General features: G+C 44.8%; 1 protein-coding gene across 1 annotated transcript in view; it reads right to left on the bottom strand.

Annotated features, from left to right (window-relative positions):
- kirrel1b (kirre like nephrin family adhesion molecule 1b) overlaps window positions 1-21,410 on the bottom strand; it is a 51,802-nt gene that overhangs the window by 14,699 nt on the left and 15,693 nt on the right. The window contains exons 2-5 of the mRNA XM_061839620.1: window positions 18,696-18,712; window positions 16,197-16,346; window positions 7,252-7,401; window positions 6,011-6,168 (exon numbers count right to left, since the gene is read on the bottom strand). Coding sequence (XP_061695604.1) covers window positions 6,011-6,168; window positions 7,252-7,401; window positions 16,197-16,346; window positions 18,696-18,712 — 475 coding nt within the window. The remainder of the gene's footprint in view (window positions 1-6,010; window positions 6,169-7,251; window positions 7,402-16,196; window positions 16,347-18,695; window positions 18,713-21,410) is intronic.

Below are 21,410 nucleotides of genomic sequence, written 5' to 3'. Positions count from 1 at the left end.
CACACAACATGATTTTGACGTATATGGCTTTTGGCAACTCTCACTATGAAAATTCTCTTGAGGGATTCGTTTTGGAGAAGAAGCAGAAAGGGACGTTACGTCCACACACCCACTCATGCAGGTTCGTGTGTCTATTCCAATTTTACCTGTGGGAAGGTAGGTCTTTGTTCCTTCGTTTTAGCCAAAATTTTGGCTTGTTGTATCGCTGGATATTGCTCAAACACTCGGGAGGATGGATTCACTCTTCACACGTTTTCAAAAGACCCGGTTTGTTGTGGAAAATGGATTGCATAGGTGCAAAGGACAAGAGCTTTGTGGGTTCCAAATGACAGGTAGGTGTGTATAGAGCAAATAAAAAGCTATAGCAATTAAAAAAAATAGTTTCGGAGGGGACAACGTAATCCTTCTTTCAGCGAGCAACGACAACGCTCGTGGCCGGGCCGCGGTGGCTCATCGCGGCCAGCCGGGGCGCTTTATGGTGTTGTTGTTGCTCGTGGCTGAGTACGCTAGATACTGTCATACATGTCACGTCCCATCTGAACGAGAGGTAGGACCCAAATGCAGGAACTCGGAAGACGCAAGGTAGTTCAAGAAGAGACACGTTTATTGTATGCCGAGGTCGGGGATCGAGCAGGCAGTCCGGTGCAGCAGCAGTTGTTGGGGCGTCGGGCGAAGAGAGCAGATGAGTGGGCAGGCAGTAGTCGGTACGCGGGGAAACAATCAACGCAGGCAGAAGTGTCAAGGAGTCAGGCTTACAAGGTTGGTCAGAGAACGGACGGAGGTCGGTACACACAGGTTCAGTCAGGAGTACGAGAGTGCTGGAACGGGACATAAAGCTCAACGAACTGGCAGAGGACCAGTCGTCACCGGGTCCTATATATACGGGGGATGATCAGACCGCATGAGGCACAGGTGTGTGCCTCCCAATTAGCGCAGCCGCGCGGGCACCCGCACAGCTCGTGCTGAAGCGGCAGGATCATGACAGTACCCCCCCCCTCAAAGGCACGGCTCCCAGACGTGCCTAAACGAAAAAAAACAGACACTAATTAACACAGGCAGGGGTGGGCGGAAGGGGGTCCGGAGGAGGGCACCCCCCCCCGAACCCCAGACTGGTGGCCAACCAGGCCACCAAACACGAGGCGTCCGGGCGGATAGGTCAGGAGGACGACCCAGACGCCAAGCACCAGGGTCCCCACGGGGCGATTCGGGCGGACGACCTCTGTGAGGAACCAAACGGCGAGGCAGGAACCAGAACGAGGGAGGCCGACGAAAACCTCCCACACCGTCGTTGCAAGACGACCAGGGATTGGTCGCCAACGAGGCCAGGTCCTGAAGCGGCTGGGCGAACTCAGGAGTGAAGAAGATGATGGAGAGCAGGACCAGAGCCATGTCCACCACCCTCCCGTAGTCTCTCCAGCTCCAGGGTGGCTCCACAGAACTCCCCAGCTCCTCCTGGACAGCAACGTGAGAAGGCGGCGCCATCGCCGCCCCCTCCTGGACAGCAACGTGAGAAGGCGGCGCCATCGCCGCCCCGTCCTGGACAGCAACGTGAGAAGGCGGCGCCATCGCCGCCCCCTCCTGGACAGCAACGTGAGAAGGCGGCGCCAACGCCGACTCCAGCTCCTCCTGGACGGGAGCGTGAGGCGGCTGGGGAACTGTCGCCACCTCCTGGACAGGAACGTGAGGGCGTGCCCGTCGCCGACAGAGCAGGAGTGTGGAGCGTCCGCGGGCCGGTCGCCACTGCCACTCCAGAGCACGGACGAGAAGCGGCTGTGGAGACGTCGCCACCTTCTGGACAGCAACGTGAGGCGGCATCGGGTCGGTCCCCACTGCCACGTGAGCTTGCAGTGCATCCGTAGAAACAGCAACGTGGGCGTGGCGCGGTGGCGAATCCGTTTCCAGGGCAACGTGAACCTGAGTAGGCGGAGAGTCAGTCGAAACTGACACGTGGGCGTGTCTCGGGAGCGGGTCAGTTCCAACTGCCGCGTGAGCTTTGCTCGGAACCGCCAACACTGCGACGTGCACTTGAGGTGGCGAGTCTGTTCCCACTGTGGCGTGCACTTGGCAAGGGGACGAGTCGGTTTCCACGGCAACGTGAACCTGAGCAGGCGGAGAGTCAGTCGAAACTGACACGTGGGCGTGTCTCGGGAGCGGGTCAGTTCCAACTGCCACGTGAACCTGAGTCAGCAGCGAGTCCGTCGCCGTTGCGACGTCAGCGTAGGTCGGCTGGTTCGCCAATCCTTGCCGGACCTGCGCCCGCATTTCGCGACAGAACGCCTCGTGGTTTGGCGGCTCCTCCTCCCTCTGGGCTGGAAGCTTCGCCACGAGCTGCGGGTCTGCCAGTCTCGCCGTTGCCGGCGAGGAGTGGGAGGACTGTGTCTTCGTTGCCGCGCAGCGAGAGACACCAGGGAGCGCCCGGCCGGCGCGTCTCCTCTGGCCGCCACGCGGAGGTCCCTGGTATATGGCCAAGCGGGTTCCCTCGTACCGATAAGTGCACTTGGATCTACCGGGCGAAGTCGCTCGGGTGCTGGAAACGCGGGAAGGCGGGGCAAACTGACTGGGATCAAAAGCCGGGCAAAGAGACTCAAAATCAAAGTCGTCGGAGTCGTACTCAGGCAGCCGGTCAAACAAATCGTGGTCCTCCTCATATTCCGAAAAGTCAGAGTCCAGAAGAATATGAGGAGCCGGACGGGTCGTGTTCGGGACGTATTCATACCTCGCTGGCGGAGCGTAAGACACGGAAGTGGAGGACGTCAGGGAGCCAACCCGGATTGGGCAGGCTTGGTCCTCCGGCAGACGGTCTACCTTGCGTCGGTCCCGGCGACGCCGGGTCTTTCCTGCTGGGTCCTGTACGGGCCAGTTCGTTCTGTCACGTCCCATCGGAACGAGAGGTAGGACCCAAATGCAGGAACTCGGAAGACGCAAGGTAGTTCAGGAAGAGACACGTTTATTGTATGCCAAGGTCGGGGATCGAGCAGGCAGTCCGGGGCAGCAGCAGTTGTTGGGGCGTCGGGCGAAGAGAGCAGATGAGTGGGCAGGCAGTAGTCGGTACACGGGGAAACAATCAATGCAGGCAGAAGTGTCAAGGAGTCAGGCTTACAAGGTTGGTCAGAGAATGGACGGAGGTCGGTACACACAGGTTCAGTCAGGAGTACGAGAGTGCTGGAACGGGACATAAAGCTCAACGAACTGGCAGAGGACCAGTCGTCACCGGGTCCTATATATACGGGGGATGATCAGACCGCATGAGGCACAGGTGTGTGCCTCCCAATTAGCGCAGCCGCGCGGGCACCCGCACAGCTCGTGCTGAAGCGGCAGGATCATGACAATACATACCGTTGGGGAGTCTATTGTTAGAAGTGATCCACATATCATCTAAATATGGCTTGAAACGACAGGGTAAAATTTCCCCGGTCACTTCAATCTATTGTCAGATGTTCTCTTTTTCGAAAAGAGCTTCCGTGTCAGAAGGGGTGTCAGAAAAATCTGAAAATCTCTCTTGTTCCTCTCCCATGGCAGGAGTCAGTTCGTGTTTTCAATGGCGAATGTCCCAGTGTGACGTCTGCTGATGACGTTGCAGGCAATATGGCTACCACTTGGATGTTGATGTCGGATGAGACTTCCGCAACTTGGCGCATGAATAACGCGCTCTCCGCTCATATTTATTTTTTCATATGGACATTGAAGTGAATAATATTATATGTAATTTTCATAACAATATCTATTTTACAATGTACATAGGGATGTCAGTAGCACTTCAAACAGGTTATGAGGTCAGCGATGGCACGCCTGAACTCCACCGGCCCAGGAAAAACGAATCAGCTCTTATTCATGTAAATGGTCTATTTTCACTTCAAAACAGCGAATTTTGCCAAAAGGCAACTGATTTGCATCTATGTGTATGTGTATAAATAATCCAAAAATTGTATGGTGCCTTTGTCCCGGATTTTATCTATTGTACGAGTGGCCGGAACCTTACACCAATTATAAATAAGGGATTAACAAAAATATATTAAATGTAAAAGGTGATTTGTTTTTCTCCCCTGAGGTTTCAAGGACTACACTTGTCCACAATTACAGTTTCTGTAACCTGTACTTTTTATGGGTACAGGCCAACCCCAACACCAAGTAGTCCTAAGTGGTCTCCCATCCAAGTACTAGCCTGGACTGAACCAATTCAGCTTCTGAGACGGGGCAAGGTCAGGCATTCTCAGGGGAGTTGACGGGAAATCTAAATTGTCTTTAGGTGATTATGAAAGGATTGATGATTACACCACACATGAAAGCAATAGTTGGGTTTACTGAGGCCTTTAAACAGTTATCGATTGATGTAAAAAATGTAACTTACAAACACAGAGTCCAGTAGATGTACACAACAATGGCTGAGGAATATACTGCCTTCAATGACTACAAAAACACATATGCTACAAAAACATTGCAATCCACATATGTTCAGTTGGTTGAGATTGTTTTCAGTGAGTATCATCTTCATCAATTACAAAAAAAGATATATGTGTAACGTGTTGTATGTTTCAAAGACATTTTGTAAAACATCGCTATTGAAACGTGAGTTCTTTTTCGATGTATGAAAGTGACCTCAAAACTCTCATGTGCAAACAGAACGCCACTGCTGTCCCACTGTGACGTTTTCTTACATCACCACAGTACAATCGATTCTCTTAGCGTTGCGACTGCTGTACTTTTTCCACTGTGTTTTAGCACAGGACTCCTGAGCTGCTGTCTGCTTTGGGGTAGATACTCTGTAATTCCTCCTTTTTTTTGTGCCAGAGGCAAAGAGCATAAGAATGAGCCAACAAACAAGCTTTGCTTGGAGTTTAAAGTGAACTTGTTCTGCTCTTGTAGCGGAATTTGAGCCGTAACCCTTCTTTAATCCAGCACTCTGTGCGAGATTAAGCGCGGATCTGCCGGAATCGTCTGTTGGTTTGTCAGTTTTTGTGGAACTTCCTTTGAAACGGTTGAGGTTTTATGTCTTTGTTAGATTTCATTCATCTTTAACAAAACATATTATTAGTATGCAGGGTCTCAATCAGGGGCGGGAGGTAAGACGATACGTTTACTCCCTTAGATTTACTCGAGTAACATTTTGGACACATTTTACTCATAGTTTTAATGAAGCATACTTTTACGTTTGCTTGAGAATTTATGTTAAGAAGGAGCAATGCTTTTACTCCATTACAATATTCTATGTGGTGCTCAATACTTTCAATTATTAATATCTTCACCCACAATCGATTTTTAGACTTTTATTTTAGACTTCCACATCAGGCACCATTGCTCTGAGGATAAACGGCTAAGAAAATGGATGGTGGATGATGGTGGATATGCATACACGCACACGCACACGCACATGATGTGCGTGTGTGTTTTTTGTGTAAATGTGTATATCCACACACTACATTTAGTGTGTGTGTGTGTGTGTGTGTGTGTTCAGGTGGGCTTTGACCTGGAAGTGCCTCACAAATCCTGGCATTCTTGAATGAAAATGAACTTTTGTTCAAAAACCATTCTGACACGACAGAATGAGCAAGTTCTCAAAAACATCCATCAGGGTGAAATGAACTGGATTCAGTTCACGTTTGGCCAGAATATGAGCTAACTCATGAACTATCACTCACTGAACTTGGTCAGGTACAACAGTGGAGACTTTGCCACGTTAACTGGACATGGTCTGCAATCTTCTGAGCAGAAACGGATTTGTGCATCCAACAACACTGTTGCTCTGCTTAGCTTCACAATAAAATGTGCACAAAGTGGAGTTATCGTAATTCATTTCTTATACGTATAAGCGGGTACCTATCAAGACTCTCATTGTGACAGTTTGATTGAGATCACTTTCAGTCAGAGCTGATGATGTGATGTGAATTGGACAAGCGCTGAAATTCAATGATCACAAGCGGATCTGCACATCCGGCAACATTGCACCTCGTCTTTACTTCCATTTAGTCATTTGCCGAAATTAGCCATGGTGTAGCTGATGTGTTTGAGTCACCGTGGACTGGTGGGCGCCTTCGGCGAGCAGCCCGTTCTTGATCCACTGGATGTGTGCGGCCGGCTTGGCACCGTGGGTGACGCAGGTGAGGTTGTGCGGCGTGCCGGCCATGAGCAGCAGCTCCGGGGTGCCCTCCACCACTGGGTCCTCGGGCGGGACTGGGGGGTGGAGACGCATGCAGAGAGTTACTCACCACTTTTTATTTATGCATGTGTGCGCAAACTGGGATGTGGCGGATGCTCCATTTTTTGGGGGAAATATCCATAGCTCGCGTTTAAAATGGATTAGAATGAGCGACGGTGCAAATGTCTTACTGTGTATTGTCTATCCACCATGTGCAATATCATTACCAGTTATTACTTCACCAATTTACATAGAGTACAGTGATCAATATTTTTTTCCCCAATGTTGGTGACATCTTATTTCTTGGATGCAATGTGGTTTGCGTCTTCTATTTTAGTATAGCATGAAACTAATAACAATAATCATCAAGTGTCACATCATTGTGTCACCGATAAATCATCTTTTAAGACTCAGGTGTCAAACTCAAGGCCTGTGGGCCAAATCTGGCCTGCCAAGTCATTTTATGTGGCCCACGGAAGCAAATAATCTGTGCCAGTTTTCATGATTCTTCCTTAAAGTCCATTATGCAATAAATAGCATTGTTGAGATATTGCAAGCATTTTCTAAGTCTGAATGTTTTTAAGTCCAGGATAAATATATATATATATATATATATATATATATATATATATATTATATATATATATATATTCTCATGCTTTTTATAGGATTTCCACTTTTAAATAATATTACTTGCTCAGTACACTGTTGTAATTAAACTTTTTTAAAATATTTTGTTTTGTTTTTTGGTTTTAAATGTTTATAAGTTGTTTTTTGTCTTTGTTATAAATGCTTTTAATCATGTAAAGCACATTGAGTTACCCAGTGTATAAAATGTGCTATATAAATACATTTGTTTTGCTTTTCTTCCAATATCTAACTTTTCACAGCATCACTGTATCATGATGAAATCATTAAAATACTGCGATAACACCGTGATACCCAATGCCATGATGCACTGAAAATGATCATTGTAAAATAATAAAGCTGTTAACCAATTCAACCTCACATTTCATGATCATTTTCAAGCTTTTCATATCGGGATGTATCGAAGGAAGATTTCCAATGTACCCATTATCATTTTATTGCCAAATTATGTTTAGAAGGCTGCGACTTACTGAGGACGTTGAGCTTGGCCCTTCGGGAACGCAGGGCGGCCTCTGTGGCCTGGCACTCATACAGCGAGTCGTCGGACAGCTCGGCGTGGGAAATTTCCAGGTTATACTGGCCCGTGTCCAGTGCCCGCAGCACTCGATACCGTGGCCACGCTGCAAACACAAAAAAGGGAGAAAATAAAACAATGAAACATTAGCCGCAGTAACTTATTAGCCAAACCGTCAAAAATGGTGTCCTTGTGATCGTCATTTAGTTGCGTTTCAATACACCCCAATACATCAAACACTTGCTAAATAATGTGTTTCTTTCATATTTAATTACAACGGGGAATCTCAAAATGCACCAGATTACAACATTTGAGTAATAGTGACAACTTTACAGGGAATCTGGAAGTTGCTTTGATTGTATGCGGTAGTTTTAGAGGCAGACTAAGGGGCACCAACTCTTGGCGTAATGTTGTAAAAGTAAATGAATGAAAACTTGAAACAACATATTGTCCAGCTGTCGAAAATGAAACATATTAACAGTGCGTACCGGGCTCTCACATCCATTTTTCACAACAAATCCTCAAAATGGTATATCCTTTAAACAATGCTCTGCCCATATTGGATGCCGAAGGCAAAAAGGTTATTTAGAATTCCCCATGTCTAATAAACCTGCTTTTGATTGGAGCTCATTTGGGAAGAATTTCAAGTCAAAGTTTGCCAAAATAAGTGTCCAGGGGTGGGTGAGACAGAGGGCAAAAACATTGCTTCAAACCAAAATGTTTGAGTCCCTGTTCAATTTTGGACATTGACCCTTGAAACGTTTTGATGTTTCTTCTTATGATTGCCATGTGATTGGTCAATGAGTTGTCACCAAAAGGCGACAAACGTAATAACTGTTTGCCCAAACATTACTTTCCAACACAGTCTCATTGGAAAATATCTTTGAATGACTTCATGTGCTGTGGGTCATGACCCTGTCACAGATAAATGAATAAATAAATAAAATACATAAATAAATAAAACAATATGTTTTTCATAAAACTACCGCAATTAATTATAATATTATTGTTTTTTGAATGCCTATGAAATCAGGAAAAGCATTATATTTGATCATTTATTTTATTTTAGACTTTAAAACTTCTATTCTGATTATTTAGAATCCCAAACTGAATGCAAATACTCCATACAAACACCTCAATCGCAACAAACAGGCCGAATTGGAATGGAATTTGTTTGGTTTCACAGGGCTATTTCATTTCAACTTAAATGCACAGTGACGTCTTAATTTATGCGTGGCGTAAATATTCCCTACTTAGCTTATTGTACATGCGATGGAGGTCTAGTTTTTAACTATTTATAAGTTGTTTTTAATGAAGTGGGGGTTTTTTTTCAATTAACTTACCGAAAATGCACAATCCTAGCTGTGCTGAAGAGATGACGGAACTCCATCTTGATGAATGATTTGACGTAACCGATGAAGTGCACATCACAAATTTGTCCCCAGTACAGTATATCAAATACTGTATACCTCACTGTATCATGATACCAGTGATATAGTTGACAAAACATCCAATGGCAAGTTGCTCTGTGATTCCCACCCTTTCTTTCCATTCGGAGTGGATGATTATGTCTGATTTGAGATGTAACATATATAGTTTTCTTTCAATATTTTGCTTGTTGTGAAATATCGGTTTTCATGCTACTTTAGCAATTCACCCCATTAAATATTGCCAATTTGTCAGGTCCGTATGTAGATGTCACACAATATAAGCATTATTGCGCAGTGGTTGTTGTCATTTAGAGCAAAATAAAAATCGTAATATCGTGTTGCAAGTTTTGTTATGTCCCACCTTTTGTCATCATTCCTGTCATGTGTTCTTGCCCTAGAGGGCATCCCTTTTCTTTTCTCCCCCCTCTTCCTCATCCTCATCCTCCACCTTCTCCCACTTTCTCCTGTCTCCCCAGGGTGCTGTCACCTTTCTGGTTGCTATGCTGCGAGGCGTCAGAGTGGATGATGTAATCTCCACTAATACTTTTGTCCAGCGTTGCCCTTCACGAATCACACATCATCCCCCACCTCCTTTTTTTTCCCCCTCACTTGCTGCGACTATCTGCTTGGCGCCTGCTTGTGCCATCTAAATTCACATCATGCCCACTAGGACGACAAAGAGAGCTCCCACTAGTGGAACGTTTCACCCTTTGCTGAAAGCAATGCAGCTCAGCAAAACCCCCTCCAGGTTCTGACATCAGGTTCACCAAGCAACCTGAAATTTGATGTACGTCCATCATAACAGGGTGCACATAAAAATCTTAAGTCCCTTCCCCCAAGATTGAACAGGAGGTGGGCTACTTTGTTTTGAAGCTGCTATTTTACACTCAGTTGTACCCCTTGGAAAGTTAGAAAAACATCTGCCCCAATCCTTTTATGTAGTCATTCACATTACAACGTGAACGTGAATCTGTCCCTGAAGAGACACACAGGCGCACAAAACAGGACACAACACAAGGCGTGGTGTGTTTACAGAAGTACATATGACCCCACGTTGGTCTGATTCGTGATGCAATTGTGGCGATTTCAAGGATTTTGTGCAATTGGAGCCAACATTCTCAGTTCCGAAACATCTTCTTTCTGCCACTGGCTGCTCTCTGCTCCTTCCTCTGGCATTGCTTTTGTTGCGTCTGTTTTGTTGAACAATCTTGACATTTCTTGTCTTTCGATGACGTATAGGTCGAATGAGCATGACCTGCATGTCCATATTCCTCGCTTTCAACCTGCTGTACTGTTTACATTGAGATGAAAATGTAAGAACCAAGTCCCATAAAATAAATTGGAATTGACCCGCAGTATGAACTTAGCCCAATACTGTACTTTACATGAACCTATTAATGACATAACTGACTAGAATATGAAGAAATGAAATAGCTATAGGAACATTTTTGCTTCTATTCAAAAGACGTGCTGCTCCTTCTGATGTGCCTGTCTTGGCCACCTGGGGGCAGTGTAATATAGACATACAGATATACAAAGGTAAAATATGCAATGGCCACTTTCAAATCCGTCAACTTTAAAACAAACAGAACATGTGTTATTCCCCTTCACACTATACAACAGTTCTGATATCATAGAACATGTGACTGACTGGAAATTTCTCAATGGAGCAAGTACACATATTGGAATTCGCAGACAGCGTTTCCCGAAATTAGAGTTGACAAACCCCCTGCAAAAACTTTAGTTGAGTAAGATAAAGTTTCAAATCCATCTGGTAATTTGTATTATACATTTATCCATGATTGGGCCAAATGTGATGTAAATGGGTGAATCTGCAGGCAATTTTTCTTGGACCAGCCAGTGCAGGTCCCTTGTGATGTGACTGTGACATGCCATGATGGCTCACGTTTTCCGTCAATCGAAATAATAATAATAATCATAATAATGATAATTATTATGGCTGCCCAGTAGATGATTGGTCTACCTCACAGTTCTGAGGACCAAGCTTCAAATCCTGGCCCCACCTGTGTGGAATTTGCATGTTTTCTCCATTGGTTTCTCCTCCACCTGCGTGGGTTTTCTCCAGGCACTCCGGTTTCCTCCCACATCCCAAAAACATCCATGGTAGGTTAATTGAAGAATCTAATTTACCGATAGGTGTGAATATAAGTGTGAATGCTTCTTTGTTTATATGTGCCCTGTGATTGGCTGGCAACTAGTTCAGGGTGTACCCCGCCTTCTGCCTGAGGATAGGTGGGATTGGTTCCAGCATCCCCACGTTGTGAGGATAAGCGGCTCATAAAATGGATGGATAAATATTAACATTATTATTCCATTAGTTTTATCAACTACAAATGCCTCTAAACTGTAGTATATTTAGTCATTCCTGTATTAACAACTTATGGACTGTTTCTTTGTTCACGACTGTTATTATTTATGCATGTTAGTGCCAAATTAGAAATGGATCGATACAGGTTGGCCAGACAGAGGGAGAGAGATGAGAAGGATGTGCAGCAGGCTAGAGTGATTACGGATAGAGATGGAAATGTGTTGACTGGTGCCAGTAGTGTGCTGGACTGATGGAAAGAATACTTTGAGGAATTGATGAATGAGGAAAATAAGGGAGAAGGAAGAGTAGAAGAGGCAAGTGTGATGGAACAGGAAGTGGCAATGATTAGTAAGGGGGAAGTTAGAAAGGCATTAAAGAGGGATGCAAGAAGCATGGTGATGTTTAGACCTGTGAGTTAAGTTATGGGAATGAGTAGTGGAGGCTTGACTCAGGACAAAATTGACTATTTGCGAGGAACAATATGGTTTCATGCCTGGGAAAAGTCCCACTGATGCCTTATTTGTCTTGGGGATGTTGATGGAAAAGTAGAGAGAAGGTCAGAAAACACTACATTGTGTCTTTTTGGCACGAGAGAAAGCATATGACAGAATACCCAGAGAGGAACAGTGAGACCGCATGCGGCAGTCTGGAGTGGCAGGGAAGTATGTTTGAATAATACAGGACATATATGAGGGCAGCAGAACAGTGCTGGGTTGTGCTGTAGGTGTGACAGAGGAATTTAAGGTGGAGGTGGGACTGCATTAGGGATAAGCTCTCAGGCCATTTCTGTTTGCAGTGGTGATGGATAGGCTGACAGATGAGGTTAGACTGGAATCCCCATGGAACATGATGTTAAGAGATGACATTGTGATCTGGAGTGAAAGCAGGGAACGTGTGAAATAACTGTTAGAAAGATGGAGGCGTAGACCGGAAAGTAAGACAGAATATATGTGCATGAATGAGAGGGCTGGAGGGGGAAGAGCGGATTGCAAGGGTGGACGATTTTAAATACTTGGGGTCTACGGTCCACAGCAATGGTGAGTGTGGTAAGGGAGTAAAGAAACAGGTCCAAGGAGGTTGGAACGGTTGGAGAAGAGTCTCTGACAATCACTTTCTTTCTGCCATGCCACCCTTTTAGCCGGTTTGTCTTCTAAAAAACCACCCCAAATCTAATGGCGGGACAGAGCGGGCGAATCAAAACCTGGAGTCCACTCTTCGGTGCATTGCTGCCCGCCATCCCGCCTCCTGGTGCATCTTTCTCCCATGGGTGGAATATGGCCATAACTCCCTCATTAGCTCTGCCGCAGGTACAGTATGTCTCCCTTCATGTAGAGTTACTGTTTGCTAGCTCCTTTGTTTAAGTACCAGGAGCTTACGGTGGAGGTGAGGGAGCTTCAATGGGTCCAATCTGTTTGGAAGAATGTCAGGGCTTTCTTGGGATCAGACGCCCAAAAGAAGCAAATGGTTGGCGGACCTACATCGCTTCCCTATGCCTGTTTACAAAGGTGAGTTTGTTGGTGTGGCTCACCTCCTGCGACCTTCCGCTTCAGACCAAATCAAGTAAGCTTAAAGCATGCTTCATTGGTCCTTTTCCGATCTCGAAAATCATCAATCCCCCATCAGTTCAGTTGAAGGTCTCTCAACCTCATAAACGCCACTTAACATTTCATGTGCCTCTGCTCAAGCCTGTCTCCGCTAGCACCCGTAGTCCTCTGGATGTTTGTCCCTCCCCCGTCCCCAGTCCCCCCGTGTCATCGACGGGCCTCCTGCCTTCATGGTGTAAAACCAAGTGCAGGGGGTTCCAATTCCTCCTTGACTGGGAAGGGTATGGCCCGGAGGAATGCTCCTGGCTCTTTCACAAGCTCGTTTTGGATGACTCATTAATGAGGAACTTTTATGCTGTGGAGCCTGAGAAGCCTATGAGGACCTCAGAAGGCACGAGGTGGGGAGTGCTTTCATAGTCTGTCCCTGTATTTCTTTTTACGGATGGTGGTCGGTGTTTCTTTGTGCCTTGGCTTTCTCTTCCTCTTGCTCCCCCTCTGGAATCAGCGCTCATCACTGTCTGCGCACCTGTTCCCAATCAGCACTCTACAATGCTTGCATTTAAGCCTGCGAGATCCAGGAAGTCGGCGCCAGAGTATTAACCTCCATCCGTGTGCTCTTTCCATGCTCCTTGCCCCGCAGTCTGCTCCAGACACTCCACCAATCTCTTCCACCTGCTCATGCCACTGCTTCCTGCCCATTCATTGTCCTGACGGTCCTCTACCACAATGTCTTGGAGATACTTACCTTGACCTCCCATTAAATAAACCACTTACGTACTTCCTCCGCAGCCGTCTGCTTTTGGGTCCAGTCAAATACTGTGTCATGTCATCACAATCCGTGACATGTATGTGACTATTGTTAATTACGTTAAAGAAAAAAAAATCCCCAGAATGATGGCTCCTCCCTTGAAAAACCCGCTGTATCAAAACTGTACCAGCTTTGCTTTTTGGTTCTTTCCAGTGAAACGGCAAAGAAGATGAGATTAACACTTAGTTACGGTAAGCTCAATTTAAAAAAGACGAATGGTCAGTGGGTGAGAGTGGATGTGGTGAAAGGGTGGTGAAAAGGGGAATGACGTGTTGTTCAAATACAGACGCTTTCCTGGTGGAGAAGACAAGCTGCAAGGACAAAGAGAGCATAAAAACGAAAGGAGGAGGAGGAGGAGGAAAGGGGTTGAGGCAGACATATAACGTCAGTGATGATGGAGGTGTGTGTGTGTGTGTGTGTGTATGTGAGCATGCGCATGCGTACATTTGTGTGTGTGATGGGTTTTAATAAACTTGTGAATTAAATTGTGGGGTATTAAAATGTACTATAGTCTACATGACTGAGGAGGGCATCTTATTGCTTTATATGTGCATGTGCATACATTTAAAAAGATATATATTTCAGATAACGTGTTTGATGTTCATCCATCCATCCATTTTCTGAGTTTCTTATCCTCACAAGGGTCGCAGGTGTGCTGTGGAGCCTATCCCGGTTATTTGGGCAGGAGGCAGCATACACCCTCAACTGGTTGCCAGGCAGTCGCAGGGCACATAGAACCAAACCATTCACACTAATCACATTCTTATGGGCAATTTAAAGTCCCCATTAATGCTTTTTTTGGGGGAGGATGGGGCAGGAAACCGAAGTGCCCAGAGAAAACCTGTGCAGGCACAGAGAGAACATACATACTGCACACAGGCAAGGCCGGGTTTTGAACACTGGTCCTCAGAACTGGGAGGCAAATGCTCTAACCTGTTGTGCCTCCACCGTGCTGCCCAATATAGAATAAATAAAAATAAAGCTGCTAGAATGCCCCAGCCAGTCACCTGACTTGAAGCCAATTGAAAATCTATGGAAAGGACTGAAACTGAAGGTCCATAAAAGAACCTTCAAGAATTGAAGACTTGTGTTTAAGAATGACACCAGAACATTGCACGCGACTCATTTCTCCATACAGGAGGCGTCTTGAAGCTGTCATTGCAAACAAACCCGATTTTTAAACAAAATATTAAATGAATACCAACTGGTGTGTTCAATAGATTTCCCCTGTGTCATTTCACATTATTACACAGAACTAAATTTGATACACTATTAGTTCTACTTTCTTTGTATGTACGAATTACTTGGGTTGTTTTCAACATCTGGCAATTTTTTTAGGTCACTTTTGGAAATATATTTAATGAGAAAAAGAGTGACATGTTAAATATTTATTTCAGTCGTTGAATGTAGATAGATTTAATGTTTTCATAAATTAAACATTTTTCATGTCTCAATTGTAGGTTTTATTGTTGCTTTTTTGATTGTCATTTGTATCTTATATGTAGAATGTAGATTATATTTTTAACTTGTGTATGTAGTCCATTAATTGTTTCATATCTTATTAGATATTGTTACCCTATATTTTTTCATGAATGTGGGCCAGTGAAGGCCTTTCAAACTCTTTTGTGACTAAGGGCTGTACAAATAAATTGACATGACATTATTCTATTATACGTTGATTGTATGTGCCCTGCGATTGGCTGTCGATCAGTTCAGGGTGTACCCCACCTCCTGCTCGAAGATAGTGGGATTGGCTCCAGTACTCCCGTGACCCTTGTGAGGATATGCAGCTCAGAACATGGATGGATACCTTAATTGTATTCTATATTATATAGTTACATTTGTATTATAGTTCATACATCATTGTCATTTGTTTTATTGATCCCTATTGGCTATTAGAGGTCAGGTGGTTCTCCTGCCACACTGCGAGCCCTCCATTTCGAATAGCTCACACTTAAAGCTATCAAATATGGCTAGTGGGCCAATAAAAGGTGATATGCTTTCCACAAACGTTCCCAGACACATTCTCTCTTGCCACAATTAATAAACAGCTCACATTTTGTTCGCGGGAGACGCTAAAGTGATTATAAAGCCGCCATTAAGCCGCGGCACTTGACATTTAATAACTTTTTATTGAGATTCTGGCAGCGACCGCAGATGCTGCCGTGCTCGCCTTGGACAATAAAACGTCGGAAAGACAGATAGAGAATGTGAGAGAGCGTCCATTCTTCAAGGGTCACGCCAACGTTAATCGCCACTCGTAAAGACGACTAGAAAACCTCAGCCGTTGCTGAGCGATATAAAGCCAAATCATTGGTCATTTCCCTCTTAGCTTAGCGGCTAACATCATTGTCTGCATTAGAGAAACTGACCGTGAAATGGCCGAGTGTGGGCAAGGTGGTGAAAAGGCAGATACTGTTAGTCAAATGTAAAAAAAAAACTAATAATAAAAAATGTGCTTTTAAAAAGAACAAAAATTGCTGGCCACTTCTTGCTCAGTGGAACTCATTGAGTTCAAGTCAGGCTCATCAATATATCTTGTACTTGAATTACTGATTGATTTTTATTTGACATTTAAATTATTTTTATTGCTATGAATGTGGTATTTTATATTTTTACATTTTCATTCAATATTTACCAATATAGATTTTATTCTTCTTCTCATTATTATTCTATATATTCTACAGTTGAATAACGTGCTATATAATCGAAACTATTACTTTTAAGGATTATGAGAGGCTAAACCGAGCAGCAGAAAACCTGCTCTTTATTAACAAGATACCCCCTCACCACGGAGGCCCTCGCCAACACCGAGCGCCAGGCCATCTTTAGTCCACTGGACAATGCCGCTGTAGTTGAAGACCACACAAGAGAGAACCACTCGCTCGCCCAGGACCACGGACTGGTCGGCTGGCTCCTGGGAGAAGCGAACACTTCGCACTGCGGACAAAAAGACAAAATGATATGCTGTGGGTTACATTTGTCTAATATTAGGTACAATTAGGTTTTTTATTTCATGTATGTATCGTACAATAAAAAAAAAAAAAAAAAACGAAAAAAACATGAGAATCACTGATTGTTCCCAATACTCTAATTTATTTTCTTGCTTCTTTTCTGTAGGGCGGTCTTCATTCTCGAGCTCACATCCAGTCAGATTTCAGCCTCACGTGTTGCTAGGTCGAAAAATCTTACCATTGTTATCAATTATGTTTGGAATAGAAGTGCCATAAAAAAATGCACAAAACACAGCTGCTGGATGAAATGAGGTCTAGTGAGACATGCAAAAAGTTTGAGAGCATTTTCTACCATAATTTTGAAATTCAAAAAGTTAAAGCTAACACTAATTGGAAGTATACTTCAACTCTGTTTGACCACATTCCCTCTTTCTGTTTTTATTTTGACATGCATAGAAAAAAAAACATGGCAAGGGCCTAGTTTTGGCACAATAACTGCAGTAACATAGTACTAGCTTGTTTGGAAATGTATAACTGCTCCTAATCATGGTAAATGATTTCATCTTTACTCTATATCACCACAGGCCACAATTTTACATGGTATTCAAAACCAGTGTTCTGATGCTAACTGGCTAGGGTTAATACTAATTGCATATGTAAACTCATTTTCAGCACCCCTTTTGCAGAACGTTTGCTGCTTCCTTTCTTTATTTCTTTCAACACACATTAAGACAACGAAGATAACCTCAAAATGTTGGCGCTAGGTTCAGTACTAACATCATTCTAGATGTTTGGAATTTTTTAGCTCTATTGCTTAAATTACGTCAAAGTGTCTACAGTGTCTCTATGGTGTGACTCGACACCATATTCTGTCACAGACCAACGGTGCGGGGGCAGACCCAAATGCAGGACTCCAAGACGAGGACATGATTTTCAATGGGTTTTATTATAAACTAAAGTTGTGCACGACAACACAGTCCAAGAAGGCAGGATTAAAAAAAAAAACAAAAAAAAAAAACAAGAAACAATGTCAGATAACTATGAGTCAACTAAAGAACACAACAAAAGCGTGACTGGACTATAATGCCGCAGTAGCGGAGTAACCCTGGATGCCGGTAAGAATACTGACAAATGCCAGTGACAAAACTCCATCTTAAATACATGGTCTCATCACAGTGTCTCATGTGAAACAGCTGTGACCGGCGACAGGTGTCGTATATGAAACTGCTCTGAGCAGTGGCCAGGCCACACTCTTTTTGGCCATGATCCAGCCTTGCACATGACAATATTCTATACTGTCTCAAATGCCATTTTCTCCAAGGGACTCAAAAACTAGGGGCAGAGTCATGCTAACTGGCTGGAGGTAATTCTAACTGTCCTACTTGCTCTGTTCCAAGGCGACCACTTCCTTTTCTGTCTTTTATTTCATTTTCATACATGTAAAGCACATGTCAAATTTTGACACTACGTACACTATTGTAGTAATGGTAGGAATGTAATCTTATACTACCTTTAAAATTCAATCCATGTTAATCACCATACTATTTCATCCTTAACTACACAGTACGATTTTGGACATGTCAGACAAAACTTTCCACATGGGCCTCAAACAGAAGCGCTGTGGTCATGCTCACTCTTCTTCTTTTCCTTTCGGCTTGTCCTGTTAGGAGTCGCCACAGCGTGTCATCTTTTTCATCTAAGCATATCTCGTCCATCTTCCTCTCTAACACCCACCGTCCTCATGTCCTCTCTCACAATATCCATCCACCTTTTCTTTGGTCTTCCTCTCGCTCTTTTCCCTGGCAGCTCCATCCTGAGCACCCTTCGACCAATATACTCACTCTCTCGTCTCTGGACGTGCCCAAACCAACAAAGTCTGCTTTCTCTAACCTTGTCTCCAAAACATCCAACATTGGCTGTCCCTCTAATGAGTTCATTTCTAATCCTGTCCAACCTATCATTTCTGCTACCTCCAGTTCTGCTTCCTGGTCATGCTCACTGAAAAAGCTAATGCTGGCCTCCACCTCTGTTCGTACTACATTTGAACCCTCTGTTAACCAAGCAGGGTTCCAGGTTATCTGAAATTGTCCAACACTGGTCAATAATGGCAAATGCGAAGTTGGTAAACTGTAAAAGGGGCCGTAATCTACCATGTGCAAAAATGCAACGTGGGTCAACAGAGGGTTAAGAAGCACAGACATGACCCCTTGCTGCTTTTATGTTTGTTTTCAACATACATATGTAATGGAGGCGGTCCTGTGTTGTCCATCCACACCTGGGCTCCGAACCAGTGCTGCCTCCATGTCACTCGTTGGAAGTCGAAGGCACCGGCAACCCTCGGCAGCTGTTACACTTAAGATAGCGAGAGCGTGAGCTGCTAAATGCCGTCGATAATACAGCGCAAACTATTTGTAATTTCATTGCACTTAATCAGGAACTACATTCATTCCTCTGCAATGCTGCATGATTGTGGACCTATTAAATGATTATTTCTGTGGTCATGGTCTCGCTAACTAGCTAAATGTAACAGTCTTAGCAAAGCTTAACACTTTAGTTTGTTGAATATAGGATCTTTGAAACAACACAACAGTCTCATTTGCATTCTTGTCATCCATTTGTTGTGTTTCTTCTCCTCAACGACTTTTCAAGGTCTCTCGGTAGATTTTGCTGCTACTTGTGTGTGTTTGCGTGTGTGTGCATATGCAGCCGTTTATTTTGTGTGTATTTGTGTGTGTTGTGAGACATCAGTGCAGAGCTGCTCTTTTTTTTTCAAGCCCCATCACACAGTACAAAGGATTCTGCTTACACGCTCGCATTTCCCCTGGCAAAATAAGCCTTTTGGCTACAGGAGCGCCCCGTTAGAGCGTACGCCGTGTAAAGACTACAAGTGTAGCATGCAAACACACACACACACACTCACACACACGCAGTCAGGTGTGGAGGCGACAGTTTGCAGCCGTTTGCATCATCAGGTGATGTTGTTTCATATTCTCAAAGCAAGTCTTGCACGCTAATTAAGCAAAACACACAAAAGCACACGCATACACACACAGGCCCACACAACACAAAACATGTGCACGCATACACACGCATACACGCACACTTCCACACAAGACACATTCACACAAGTTCCCCGTTACACACATTCACATATACGCATGTTCCCCCACCCATATTCTTTGACTCACACTTGCACACACTCATTGCAACAGTCCCTCCCACACAGACATACAAAGGCATGTTCCACCCACGCACACACTACTGCACACATGCACACAGGTTGCGATGGACACACGCAACTATAAGTACAAGCACACGCACACACATGCAAACGCGCGCTCCACCCTTACACACAAACACTCATTTTCCCCACACACTCTCATGCATGCACATATTCCCCCCATTGACACACTCACTACCATATACTAACACTCACTCCCACACTGACATCCCCACCACTAATATTCCCAGCCACACACTTGCATACACTCTCTGCACCACACAGACACTCCCAAACACACGTACAAATGCACACTCACGCACCTGCATACGCTCACACACACACACACAACACACACACACACCACACACACACACACACACACACACGTACACAGAAACAGATTCCCAGACTCACAGTCACTGTCATATACACATGGTCTCACACACACTCTCTTAAACACACACACACGGACAGAGCAGTGAGTAATTCACAGCACAAAGCAAGTCATAAAGTGATTCCACGCCGACACACAAAAGTTTGGGTGTCTTCCCCACGGGCTCTTGTGTTCGCGGATCCCGCTTTAATTTAAAACAATCCCGCTTGTTAATGAAGGCGACGATGACGGCTAATTAGGTGAGCTGCGGCGGCGTCCCTGCGGCAGTGAGGCGCAAACCAGGGGGAGATGGGAGAAAGCTGTCAATGGGGGGTGGAGGGGTTGGGGGGTTATTGTGTAATTGCACACCTTTTGCTTTTGTGGAGTCAGTTGAAATTGATAGCATTGGACAGAATCTCAAGGAGGACTTCACTTTAGAAAAAACTACAGGGTATACCCTGAAATGGTTGCCAGCCAATCGCAGGGCACAAAGAGACAGACAAATATCACGATCACAACCACACCTATGGACAATTTAGAGTCTCCAATGAAAGCATGTTTTTGGGAAGTGTGAGGAAACCGGTGTCCCTGGAGAAAACCCACACAGGTATGTGCAAACTCCACACATTTGAAATCCGATCCTCTGAACTGTGAGGCCAACGGTTTAACCAGCTGCCCCACTGTCAATGTTTTTATGTGAGACAAGTTTTTGTGTATGGCTTTGGAAAGACGACCGGAAACTGCATAGATGTACCTAAAATGCCTGACTTGCTCGGTCTTTTCTTTCAGGCCTGGCTTCTTGAGACTTTTTTTGGACTCGCATAGACATGTGACACTGGTTTTGAGTAATGGCTTTGTGCAAACGTCCTACACAACACAATTAATGATAAACTTTGATCTTCTTATTCAAATATCCAAGGTCAAAGCATAGCGTCATTTTCCCCTAATTTATGCACATTCCAAGGCCTGCATGCGCGCGTGTGCGTGCATGTGTGTGTGTGTCCTGTCAGCCGGCAGCAGCAGCGGCGGCGGCTCAGATTGTAGACAGGAGAATCATACTGACAGAGAACAGAGATGTAATTAACCCTACGGGATACACCACCACCCCCCCACGCTCCCCCCGCACACAAACACACACACACACGCGCACACTTGTCGGCATTCTCCACCATCAGCGTTCCCTGGTGAGCTCCTCTCCCCGTCTGCGTACTCTCCCTTATTTACAACATCGTTCCTGGCTTCTCCTTTTCTCCCCTACCGCTCTCACAATCCACATATTGCCATGCCCCAAATTATGATTGTTTGGCATTCCCAGAGATCTCTCGTCTCACCTTTCTAGTTCACTCCGAGTTAGAGGGACTGCTGAAAGAAGATGTCAGGGTTTTCCACAAAGGGAGGAGGCCTTTCGAAAGCTACTTTGTCATCAGTGGAAAATAAATTGCTCGTTCTTGTAG

Source organism: Syngnathoides biaculeatus, chromosome 13 (assembly GCF_019802595.1).
Source record: "Syngnathoides biaculeatus isolate LvHL_M chromosome 13, ASM1980259v1, whole genome shotgun sequence".
Classification (NCBI taxonomy): Eukaryota; Metazoa; Chordata; class Actinopteri; order Syngnathiformes; family Syngnathidae; genus Syngnathoides; species Syngnathoides biaculeatus.
Note: the sequence above shows the minus strand (reverse complement) of the source record. Positions and strands in the feature narration are given on the sequence as shown.